Raw genomic sequence first — 13,382 nt, forward strand, 5'->3', positions numbered from 1 at the left:
TATGCTATCTGATTGCTTGATATCTCATTGATCATTTACTGTTTTCCTCTTTATAGGCACCCCTGCAGATCCATATTGCTATGCTTGCCTTGAATCAGTTTCAGGAAGATTTTATTCGTATGCCAAACATTGGGTAATGAATCTGTATCAAAAGCTGCATAAATGTTACAGTTTATGAATGTAATTTAAACATTGCTAGAGAGAAAGAGATTGGTATCAGTAGTTATTGTGCTCATTGGGTCATTTAATTAATTCAGTTGGTCTACAATCCAGCTCACCCTTCAATTGGTTAAAATCCCAATGATGTCAGCTGATTTAAGCCACCTTGGTTTTGTGCAGTATTGATGCTTTCCTTTTTGGATGTCAGCAGCTTAGGACAGTCATGGATGGAGTCTCTAATCCTTCCCCTCCTCCTCCTTTATTATCATTATCATTATCATCATATATTAATGTTAGTTAGATAAGCCTATTCCATATAACTATTTCAGTTCTTGGTTGCTTGGGCATGGAATACAATGACACACATGGATAATACTCCCTTTCTGAAAGTCCTTAGTCATAAGATTCTGCATTAGATACTGTGATATCTGCCCAGAAATTAGCCTAGTTTAGAGTGCTGGGGGTGGAACAAGCACACTGCATTTTTCAATAAGATAGTTACTTCTTTAACTAGTTTTATCTTTCATCACAAGCATTAACTTCAGATCTTATATGGGGAAAGTTTGTCATATCCCTTCTGCCTTCATTCTCTGGACAAAAGAAGTTGAAGAAGTCCTTTATTATTATTATTATTATTATTATTATTATTATTATAACATTTCTATGCCGCACGGGATTGGGACCTGGATTTTGGAAGTGGTTAACACTTCTCTGAGGGAGGGTCGAGTGCCTGCCCCTTTAAAGGAGGCGGTAATACGACCGGTCCTGAAGAAAGCATCACTGGATCCAGAGATGGCCACTAACTATAGACCTGTGGCCAACATCCCGTTTCTGGGCAAGGTGTTGGAGCGAGTGGTGGCGGGACAACTCCAAGCACTCTTGGATGAAACTGATTATCTGGATCCTTTTCAGTCCGGCTTCAGACCCGGGTACAGTACTGAATCTGCCTTGGTCGCCCTGTACGACGACCTGTGCAGGGAGAAGGACAGGGGGAGTACATCCCTGTTGGTTCTTCTGGACCTCTCGGCGGCTTTCGATACCATCGACCATGGTATCCTTCTGGATAGACTTGCGGGATTGGGGGTTGGAGGCACTGCTTTGCAGTGGTTCCGCTCCTATCTCGACGGTCGATTCCAGAAGGTAGTGCTGGGGGACCATGTCTCTACGTCATGGCAGCTATGCCATGGGGTACCACAGGGCTCCATTCTATCCCCTCTGCTATTTAACATCTATATGAAACCGCTGGGAGAGGTCATCAGGAGGTGTGGGCTGCGGAATCATCAATACGCTGATGATACCCAGCTTTACCTCTCGTTCTCCACTAATCCAGGTGAGGCAGTGGCTGTGCTGAACCGGTGCTTGGCCGAGGTAAGGGAATGGATGAGGGCCAATAAACTGAAACTCAACCCAGACAAGACGGAGGTCCTGTTGGTTGGCGGATCGGGTTTCGGAGAGGGTGGATTTGACCTGGTCCTGAATGGTGCAACACTCCCTCTTAGGGATAAGGTCTGCAGCTTAGGAGTACTCCTCGACCCGGAGCTTTCTTTGGAAGCTCAGGTGACAGCGGTAGCGAGGAACGCCTTCCTTCAGCTTCGGCTGATTAATCAGCTGCGCCCCTACCTGGAGTATGACTGCCTGGCGACGGTGACACACGCGCTGGTGACTTCCCGCCTAGACTTCTGTAACGCGCTTTACGTGGGGCTTCCCCTGAAGACGGTCCGAACACTTCAATTGGTGCAAAATAGAGCTGCCAGGTTGCTGACGGGGACGGGGCGTTATGCTCACATGACTCCAGTCCTCCATCAGCTTCACTGGCTTCCCATTGAAGCCCGGGCCCAATTCAAGGTGTTGATTATGACCTACAAAGCCCTAAACGGCTTGGGTCCTGGCTACCTGAACGAGCGCTTACGTCCGTATATGCCCGACCGCCCTTTGAGATCTGCGGGTGAGTCCCTTCTCCGGGAACCCTCCATGAAAGAAATTAGGAGAGTAAGTACCCGGAGGAGGGCTTTCTCTGCGGTGGCGCCCAACCTGTGGAATTCACTCCCCAAAGAGGTCCGCCTGGCACCGTCGTTACTGGTTTTTACTGGTTACCTTTAATGCCTGTTGAATGCTAATTCTCTGTTGACTGCATCAAGCCTCATAGTCATTATCAATTCATTTTTATATGGCTTTCCCATTTTTATCCTCAAAGCATGATGAGAACAATCAGTATTTCTCCCCAAGGTCTGTTAACATTGATGGAACTGCAGTCTTGCTGGAAATTGATAGGGGTGGGACAGGTGAGCCTTTCCCAAGCTCTAGTGACCTTGCTTACAGGACTGATGTTCCCCTAGAGCTAGTATACTAATGGCAGAGAAACTGCAATCTCTGTTGAGATTGCTGAGACTGGGAGAAGCTTTCAGAAGGCAAGGACTGGAGATTTAAACTTTCCCATCCCTCTATACTAAGGTGTGTGGAAGTATTTGTGTGTTGTGGGGTGCAGAAAACGTGTAAATCCCTTTGTGTGTATGTGTGCAGCTCTTAGCATGCTGTTTGTCACCAGAAACTTTGGGTTGGAGGGGTGGCAGACTGAGCTTGGGAAACAAGTTTCCTTGCAAATGCAGGAACAGCTACAGTTTTTCACTTCTTACATGCAGCTTCATAGTGGATTGCCCTGAAATTAATGTCTGGGTTCAGATGACATGTCAAGCCACGATGGTCTTAATGAACCCTACAACAAACCATGGCTAGTAGGGGTGATTTATAAATATATAAATCACACTGGCTTATCATGTTCTGTGAACCTGTTCAGTGTGCTGAGTGTATAAATCTAAACATACTTCAATTCAAAAATGGTTTCTTAAAACCAGTTTGTTTGCCTCATGCCTTCTGCAAACGATCACTCAAGTGCTTGTGATTTAGCTGCACACATGGTAACTCAGAAAAGGCCTCTGCTGGCGGCTTCTGGTGCAACTAAAAGTCCTTGACTTACATGTTGCAAAGCCGGGATACTTGGAATCCTATATTACGCATACTACTTTACACGCTCTTCAGGGTATTTTATTTATGTTGCCTGAACCCACCCAGCTTTCTTCATTGCCACTAGGCATGTTGAGACAAAAGCAACAGTGGAATAAAAATGAATGGGAAAGTGACTCCATTGTCACTGATAGCTTTAGTCCATAGGTGAAGAATCCCCCAGAAAAGTAGTGTTGTTGATTCAGTGTATGGACTTATTTTCTTCCAGCATCTAATAAAAGCTGGTACCAGGCCTGGTTTCCATTTCATTATCTTTCTGTTTGGACTCTAGGTGCTTTCAAGATGCTGAGGAGATGCTGAAGATAGCACTATCCATAAGCAAAACTTTGGAAGGCAAAGTGAGTAGTTATATGTTAAAAGTGCCGCATGAGATACTAGTTGAGAAATTGAGGAGTTTTGGGATAGACCAATGCACAGTATGGTGGTTTAGGGCATGGTTGATGGGCCGAAAACAGAGGGTACCTATTAGTGGGAAATCATCAGCTCTGTCTAGGAACTCTTCATTTTCTTTTATTGTCTGGGGGGTGAACACTCGCTACTCCAGTGCTCTCATTTTTTCCTGTAATAGGGGTACCATTGTGCAGCATTTGCAGTTGTTGCAGGGCTCCACTGTGGAGTCTTCTTGGTGCATTGCTTGTGCTACCATGTGCAGCAAGGGATTTAAGGTGAAATAAGGAAGAGAAGCAAGACAGGGGGAAAATGTTAGGGACCTCCTGCTGGATCTCCTCCGCCAAACTCCTGATGGCTTTCCCTATTCGCTCGCTCTGGTTGCTTGCTCCCTGGAAGCTTGGCTGCTTGTATTCCAGAGGCCCTAGACCAGCTGGGGCAGCTTGCTCTGATGTGCTCTGCTCTGCTTGGAGTCAGGAACCAGAATGTGGTGCTTTGTCAAGGGCCTTGCTGAAATCCAGGTAAACCACATCCACTGAGTCCCCTCCATTTAGCCACCTCAAAACCTTGTCATAGAATTCCACAAGGGCCTGTTTTTGCAGAAATAGTGAGAAATTACTTTGAACCTACTTGGAATAATGTAAGTATATTAATATCTGAAAGGAGTTCTTTGTTTTAAATTACAGCCTCAAGTTAATGAAGATATTGTGAAATGGATATCCAGGACAGCTCAGGGCTCTTTAGCACCTCTCACAGCAGCACTCGGGGGTGTTGCCAGTCAAGAAGTCTTGAAAGCAGTAACAGGAAAATTTTCTCCCCTGCAACAGTGGGTCAGTTTTCTTTGTTTTCAATTAAGCTGCATGCATTTAGAGATTACATTGCTGTGTGAGCACTGGCTGCATTCAGATAATCCTTCAAGCCATGGTTTGCTTACATTATTTTTTGCTTATGCATTCTTCTTCCCTTCTCTTCTTGCCTCCTCCTTGCATACAGACCTTAATTCATAACATCAGTTCATCTTTTATGCCTAGAAAGTGGCAGACTTCTAAACTAGGCCTGTGTTCATGGTTTGGAACACCCATTCAAATTTTTGTTATCCCATTTGGACAAAAAAAGAAACAGTGAATTAAATTCTGTGTGAGTGGAGAAGAGAAAGAGAATAGGAAGAATGCAAGCACAACACATGTTCATGCTTCTCTGTACCATAGTTTGAAGGATTGTCTGTGGCCAGCGAAGTGTTTGAAATATAGCCTTGTATAGTTTACCCACATTTTAGTGAGCTCATGTGTCTGAGAAATGACACATTTAACCTGAATTGGTGTAGAAAGTGGCCTTGAGTTCCAGTCACTGTGAATAGGCAGGAATAATAACAATAGTAATAGAAATACAATTGTATTACTGCTCTAACTCAATATGGCAAATCTGTTTTGATTTAAGCCTTTCTTTAGATTGGGGTGGGCAGCTTGTGGCCTTCAAGTTGTTGCAGTCCACAACTTCAGCCCAAGCACTAGCCAGCATAGCCAGTGAAGGTCCAGGTGTTGCCACCCTTCCTCTAGTAAATGTACATTGATGTTCTACTGACATGTGCAGTGGGTTCAAACAACACAACAATGCCCCTGTGGCTTCCTTTGCCTGGGGGTCCTAGATCCACCTGACAGAGGTATGGAGAGGGGGGTCTGGACACAACTCCTCCCCTCGTCCTGCATGCTCCTCCTTCCTCAGCTGTCCTATGGGACAGCACAGGAGTACCAGGGTTTCCTCAGCTACAGCAAACTATGGCAGGCTCAAAGTGGCTTGTCTTTTCAATTTTAAAACCTGATTTTAAATATTCTGAAAGCTGCCTCTCAGGGTGACTTTTGTGATTCACGTTTTTGATAGCTATGAGCTGTTCCCTTCAAGGAGTCCCAGTGGTGTCTTTGAAGAGCTGCCTGTTGTCATTCCATTAAAAAAAGTTCCATTCTTGCATCCTCAGTTTTTTAATGACCCTAATTGGCCCAGTTTGTACTAACCATCAATTGAGTTATCCCAAGGGGAGTGATTGCTGGCACAATTCAGCAGGCAGTTATCCTGTACAGTTTCTATCCAAGGTTGCAAGTAAGTAGTTCCTCTGTGTCTCCTTGCAAAAACAAACAAACAAATGACAGACATTTATTTATTTAAAGCTGTTATAGACCGGTCCTCTGCTGGTGTCTCAGGATGGTTTACAACAAGCAAGATTAAGATTTAAGATTTGACAGTACCAGGTCTCAAGGTTTCATGTACTTGCAAAGGAAAACCCAGGGTATTGTGCTTTGCAAAAAAGGTCTATTTTCTCAATTTTGTAGCACACTCCCCTGCTTTTTGCCCCCATTCCCTGATTTTGAAAGTGCCCCCATTAGCAAGGGGAACCTTCAAAACTGGACAGGATTTCTAGTAACAGGAAGGAGTCAAACTGTCAAGTGTTGAGTGTCCTGGCAGTGTGAATCCTTCTCCCCAGTTTGGCTGCTCCCTGAGGTGCTATTGACTTGGGTAAATGGCAAAATGGAGGGGGCCATTGGGTGATGTGCTTGCGAAAGAAACCCCTGGAAATCATGATGGGAAAGGGGCAGGAAATGAGGGGATGCTCTTGGGTTTGTGGGGTAAACATCATGTGCCCCACTGGGTAATCCACACTGGGAAAAATAAGGGGCACATTAGCATTACAAAATCCTGAGGATTCTGCCCAAAGGGTGCTTTTGCAACTCATGAACTCATGTTCCCCATATTTTTTCCCAAGAACTTGCAAAATATGGTTTCCTACTTGCTATAACATGCCAAGAAACTGAGCATATAAGCCACATTAAATTGCCCATGGTAGATTCTCATGACATGACAGTGCCCCATGACTTCTTCATGGTCCCTGGGCATGACACATAAAGGCCCTGCACATGAATGGAGCCTGTTGTGGGGAAGTTTCTTCCTGTTCCCTACATCCATGGGAAGGGCTCTCTTCCATTCCCTCAGTTCCTTTTCAACCGTCTCTGTGCCTAGATGAGGAACTGCCTCTCTCTTCAACTTAAGGTTTTTTTTCAGCATTCATTACTCCTTTCTCTCTACCACTTTCTACTCCTTGGCCTCCTACTCAGTGACCATCTCTCCATGAACTTTGTTTTCACTCTTCACTTGTAAAATCTAACCTCCCCACAAACTTTCCTACCTGCTTCTCTCTCATCTTTTGCATCCTTCTACCAGTCCATTCACCATTCTTTGCTCTCTGCCTTCCCCATCTACTGTAATGGCATCAAAGGCACCCTTTATTTTTATTATTTATTTTTTTATTTATTGAAACATTTTTATGCCGCCCCATTCGCCAAAGCCTCGGGGCGGCTTACAACAATTTTAGAAAGTGTGTCTGCTGTGTGAGTAAATCTTTCCCTTGCCTAGACAGACACTCCCTCTGCCTTTCAACCACGAAGGGCCTCTGTTTCGGTGAGGGACACATCGTTGAGTCATACCACCATTGCCAGGCCTTCACAAAGCAGGCTTGGAAACATGGGGCTGTTCAACTGATGGCCAGAATCCTGAATGCTGCAGATTCCAAGTGCCTGACCAGGAAAGCACTCAAGCTTGTGGGGGAAAGGCTGCTGCCATCAAGTGGAAGTGCAGATGCCACGAGAGCCCCTGTCTACGATTGATGCCGAGGGTCTGGTCAATCCTGAAAGCGCCGAGAGCTAAAGGACAGTTGAAACTCAGGAGGGAGCCCCCACCTACTATAAACACCAGGGACCCGGGTCAGTCCTGAGAGCAGTCACACCCATGAGACCATTCATTCTTGTCATGGTCTCTGTGCATCACACTTATGGCCACTGCTCCTGCACAGTGCCTGCATTCAGGAAAATTCTCTCAGTTTATTAATGTTTTGGTGGGAACTCCGCACTCCTTCCCTTCATATAAATAGGCAAAGTACCTGCCCTATCGCCAGTTTGTGTTTGACCGCCGTTCACTGGGCCTCAGGTTCTCTTAGACTACTTTTGATTTCCCTCACAAAGATCTTGCTTTTCTTAAAATCTTTTGTAAATCTTTTATAAAACCCTTTCTCTATTCAGCTTATATCCTTCTGTACCCTCCTTATTCCCTCTAATTCCCCACAACCACTTCTATTTCCCTCACAACCCCCCAAGCAACTATTGTCATTGTTGTCGTCTTCGTCGTCTTCTTCATCTTCTGTAATTCTTTTCTTTCTCGATGGCACAGTGTTTTGCCTTTATATGATGGTTTTTGTTTGTTTTTTATATTTCTGTTTGTTTAAATTAAATATATATATATATATAAAGAGAGAGAGAGAAAGTATACACAGTGAGGAGCAAAATGCCATCTATAGACATGCATTTACTCTGCCTCCTGTGTCTTGGAGATTGGTTTTGCATGCACAAGTGTGTCCAGTGTGCAAAAATAATGAAAGCAGACTGAAGAAGGAACTCTGGGACAGAGCTCTTACTGCTATGAAGGAGGCTACCTCTGACAAATCTGCTGATCCTCCTACAGCTGAAAAAGGGGCTTCTGAGTGCTCAGAGTTGGCTAATCAACCAACGGCTAAGAGGTCCAGGACTGCCAAAGAGTGTCCTGGCTGGTCTCAATCTCCCAAAAAATGAAAGGAGAAACTGAAACATCTCAAAACCAAAGAAACTGAAAAGAAAAAACATCCCAGGAAGGAGAAGCCAGAAAAGAAATGTAAACGGCGCTCCTGTTTGGTCACACAGAGGTTCCAAACTGGATTGAAATGGAACCAAGTCTGTTGGTGCCGAGAAAACCTCCAGTTTATGCCTCATCGGTACAAACAACTCCAGGACTGTCTCCACATTGTGCAGTGAGGCTATCTCCTTGTTCCCGGTCTAGTACTTCTGGCTTGCATCACCCAGAACCAACACTGCCAATGTCCATCTCAGAGGGAGAAATTTGGGAGTCTCCTGCACAGTCTCCGATACCTTCTGAATTGTCGGTGTGGATGATTCAGGACCCTCAGAATCAAGTCCAATGTCCTGCCATGCCTACACTGTATGGACCACCTTCTATTGAAACTTCTTTGAGTTCAACGCACAAATCCATCCATGCATCTGAATCAGAGATTCCTTGGTATGGAAGGAACCAGTATTGGATGCCCACTCCATTTCAAGACTTGACCTGAATTTGCATGGGATTACTTCCCACCTTATGGACCTCCATATCTATTGCCTGCTCCGTCAGAGACAATGGCATCCTGGGATGAGACTGCTACTGCTGCCTGTCCAGTGGAAGAAAGATCAGTGACACATTTTTCTTCCTTGAACATGATCTTCATGTCGGACATGGATTCTGAGGCTGCTGAACAGGCGGCCACTTCACCTGACCTCATGGTGTAGACACAAGGTCCAGGCATGGGCCATTTTTCAAAGCAAGTGGTCTGTATGGCAACATCACTGGGAAATAACATCCAACAACTCAGTGACCTGGAACAGGATAACATTTATGATGTTATTAGGATGGAGGATGCCGTCCCAGTGGCCCCACAGACTGGCAAGCAATGATGGAACTGTGGGAATTACCAGACCATTGCATCCAACATCTCAGTGCCTCAAATCCATATATAAGGTCAAGGAACAGGTCATTCTCTTAAGACATCTGTGCCCAAATTTGGGGGTCATTGAACCTGCTCAGGACCATCAGAATCGAGAGCACACTGCACCAGCTGATCAAGAAGAGTGGAAAATTGACATGATGCCTCAGCAATGAGATTCAGACTATGAATTTCAAATTACAAGGTTACCATGGCTCACTACCAATACTTCCTTTGGGAGAAGATGGAATCTCTTGCTACATTTCTACCAGACCAACAAAGGGATTTGGTGAGGGGTCTTCATTGGAGAAGTCCAAGCAACAACTGGCAATGGTGAGATATAATGTTGACTGTGATTTCAGGGCGCTTGTTGGTGCAGTGGCTCTCAGATGTCACACCTGGCTACATGTGAGCAACCCTACTGCAGGAGATAAGGCAGAGAGTGGAAAACATGCCCTTTGATGGAGCTGGCCTCTTCTACTCCAAGATCGACAAGAAGTTAGATACCATCCACAAGGTGCGACTAACAGCTAGACATATGGGATGGAGACCTACCAGACAACAAAATCATACGGGAGGCCATGGAATTGACAGTTGCAATATTGCCCCTTCCAATCTACACAACAGAGAGACCTTACTGGGCATCTGTTGTTTGGCCAAAGACCAGTTTGATCCCGCTGTACCAATATGCCTCAGTACTAGCCTAGGAAGAAAAGGTTCAATACCGACAAGTGTCAATGTTGATGGGCAGCACAGATCAGTCCTCCAATAACTCCACCTTTTCCATTTGGGGATCAACTAAAATATCATCTCTCCATATAAGAATCTATCACATCTGACTGGTGGGTTCTATCCATTATAGAACATGGATATAAGATCAAGTTTGAAACTCCACCTCCTCTCAGAGCGGTCCATTAAACATCGCCCTCTTTGGTTCTACAAGAAGAAACTGAAACACTGCTACACAAAGGGGCAGCCTGGAAGGTAGACTGCTCAGGGAGAAAGCACAGTTTCTACTCAAGATACTTCACTGTACCAAAGAAGGATGGAGGACTTTGTCTCATCTCAGACCTGTGTGGCATGAACCATTTCCACAAGAACAAGAAATGTAGGATGAACACACTATAAAACATCCTACCATTACTACAAGAGGAGGACTGGTTGGCATCTTTTGAAGGATGCTTATTTCCACATAAGCATACACCCTGCCCATGGGCATTTTCTGAGGTTTTTGGTCAGTACGGAAGCATATGAATTCAGTGTGCTCCCATTTCGCCTCACCACAGCACCAAGGGTATTTACCAAATGCATGTCGCCCATTTGTGCCCATTTAAGACTCTAAGGGGTTCAAGGTTACCCTTATCTCTATGATTGGCTGCTGGTCTCTTTGTCTAGAGAGGGCTTGCTAAGATTAATTCTAAGATCAATTACTGTCACCCGCACTTTGTTACACCAGCTTGGACTGTGCATTAATGATAAAAAAATCATCACTTGTTCATTCCCAGGCACTGGCATACATCAGAGCCCACTTGGATTCAAGGCAAACACAAGCCTATCTTACCAGCAGAATGAAAGAAAAGTTTGATAACATCCACCCAAAAACTACAAGCCAAGAATGTAAGCACGGTCTGTTCTTCATCATGGTCTCTGTGCATCACACATAAATGGATGCTGTGCCTGTGCAGTGCCTGTTGTTGGGAAGGTTTCATAGCTTTAATGGGTTTTGGCAGAAACTCCACACCCCCTCTCCCCGGTATAAATGGGTAGAGTCCTCACCCCCTCACCAGTCTGCTTCTGACTGCCGTACACTGTGCCTTGGGCTCTTTTGGTTACTCTCATTTTTCTCTCACAAAACTACCTTATTCTGCTTGTCTTTCAACTTATTTCAAGACTTTGTTTCCCTGATAATCTCCTAGTTCTTTCCAATCTCTAAGAACGTCCCTCACTCCTTTCCCCCTTTCCCCTTTCCCCCTCTTAACTACTATCCTTGATGACACAGCGGGCAGCGTTTCGTAAGTGTGCCCAGTGTGGGGCGAAAATGTCACCTACCGACCTGCACTCTCTTTGTCTTCTTTGCCTTGGCAGGGGCCATCACATGGACAAGTTCGTCCATTGCCAGGCCTTCTCCTGACAAGCTTGAAAGAATCAGGAGAATCACCTAAAGAAGGTGCTTTGGGACCAAGCACTTCTGGCGATGAAGGAGGCTACTGTGGCCCCCCCCTTTGCCACTCCCACTTCTGAGAGGAGCGCTCCCCCCCATCCTGTGCAAGGGACAGGCACCGGTATCAAAGGCAAGTGCTCTGACTGGTCTCAATCTCCAAAGAAAAGGAAGGAGAAAAAAAGCATATCGAAACCAAGGGGATTGCTAAAGCCAGGCATCCCAAATTGGATAAACCTGAGCGCCATCACAAGAAGCACTCTCATGTGTCTCATCAAGATCTGCTGATTACACCTATTACCTCAGTACCCAGTGAACTGTCGGTTTGTCAATTGATGCAAGTGAAGTCGAGATCGTCCCCATGTCGTATCGCCAGCTTCCCTCATTTCAGTTCAGAGGCCCTGGAACCAACGGTACGGACTTCAATGTCTGACGGTGAAATTCGCGAGTCGCCTACCCACTTACCTCCTCCATCCAAGCACTCTGTATAATCTGAACATGACTGCTGTGAGCTGACCATTCCGCCCACTCTGACTCCATGTGGGCACCTTTCTGCAGAGGCATCACCTAGAGTGATCTAGCACCCGCCGACTTTCGAACCTGATCCACCTTGTCATGATTGCAGCAGATACTGGATGCCACCCCCATATGGGAGCTTTGATCCTGGTCAATACAAGCATGGGTATCCATGGGAATACTACCTACCCTATGGGTATCCCTACTCACCACCACCAATGCACCAAAAGTGAATTTAAGCTCCATCAACCTCCCAGGATGTACCAACTACATCAGTGACTGCCATCTTCTATCCAGGTCTATCATTGGTAGAATCTTCCTCCTCGAGTCCTCCTTACCATTCTGAATCGTACTCTGAGGAATCAGAACAAGCCTCCACCTCCCCTGACCTTCTTGTGTCCACTCAAGGCCTGAGATCACTCAGTGAGAGCCTGGGGTGCTTCTCTGAACTCTTGGTCTGCATGTCGTCCTCTCTCCGGATCGATATACAACAACGTACTGACCCAGATCAAGATAATATTTATGATATCTAGATGGAGGATGCGGTCCCAGTTGCTCTCCCATTCATTTCCACCTTATGCCAGGCCATGATGGAGTCATGGCAGTTGCCCAACCATCCTCCCCAACCTCCCGGCACCTTGAGTCTATGTATAAGGTTAGGGAACAGGACATTCCCTTCCTGCTTCGCCATCCTCAACCCAGCTCAATGGTCATTGTGTCCACCCAAGGCTGCCAAAACAGGGAACACACTGCACTGGCGGATTGCGAGGGGAGAAAGAGCAACATGCTATCTTGCCGGACCTACTCTGCCATGGGACTTAGTCTTCGCATTTCCAACTACGAATCCACTATGGCACGTTATCAGTATTCCTGTGGCAGAAGATTGAGTCCCTTGCTGCATTCCTCCTGGACCAACAGAGACCTGGCCAGACTTTTCATTGGGGAGGCAATGCAGCTGTCCAAGCGACAACTGGCAACAGCGAGGCACCATGTCGATTGCGATTCTAGGGTGCTTGTTGGCATGGTAGCTTTCAGGTGATGTGTGGTTATGTGCTGTAAATCTCCCTCAGGAGACAAAGTAGAGAGTGGAAAACATGCCGTTCGATGGGACTGGACTCTTCCACGTGAATACGGATAATAAGTTGGACTCCTTTCACAAGTCATGTCTCACTGCCCGCAGGATGGGATGGGGACCTGTGCAAACTCGACATAAGTGGCCCTGGAGCAAGCAGAGTCAATTTTGTCCCTTCCAACCCTACCAACAAGGGTACTCTGCGGGATGTTAGCCCTTCCATCAGCAGTTGACCCATCCCCACCATAATGAAGCGCCTTGGTACCAACAGCCTGGGAAGCATGCCAACACCGACAAGCTTCAATACTGAAGGGTTGTGCAAACCTTTCCTCTCTCCTTGAATTCACCTCTCCCTCTCCCTTTTGGGGATAGACAACAACATCATCTCCCCATATGGGAGTCCTTCACATCTGATTGGTGGGTTCTCTCAATTGTAGAGCATGGATATAAAATCAAGTTTGAAACTGTACCTCCTCTTGGGATGATCCACTACACACCAGCCTCACCAGTTCTACTGG

At 45.9% G+C, this 13,382-nt stretch overlaps 1 protein-coding gene across 3 annotated transcripts in view; it reads left to right on the top strand.

Moving 5' to 3' along the window:
* UBA6 (ubiquitin like modifier activating enzyme 6) overlaps positions 1 to 13,382 on the top strand; it is a 125,237-nt gene that overhangs the window by 49,383 nt on the left and 62,472 nt on the right. For all 3 annotated transcript variants that reach the window (XM_044447392.1, XM_044447394.1, XM_044447393.1), the window contains exons 12-14: positions 57 to 133; positions 3,452 to 3,518; positions 4,254 to 4,397. In XM_044447392.1, coding sequence (XP_044303327.1) covers positions 57 to 133; positions 3,452 to 3,518; positions 4,254 to 4,397 — 288 coding nt within the window. The remainder of the gene's footprint in view (positions 1 to 56; positions 134 to 3,451; positions 3,519 to 4,253; positions 4,398 to 13,382) is intronic.

The sequence above is a fragment of the Varanus komodoensis genome, unplaced genomic scaffold, assembly GCF_004798865.1.
Source record: "Varanus komodoensis strain SLA01 unplaced genomic scaffold, ASM479886v1 scaffold51, whole genome shotgun sequence".
Classification (NCBI taxonomy): Eukaryota; Metazoa; Chordata; class Lepidosauria; order Squamata; family Varanidae; genus Varanus; species Varanus komodoensis.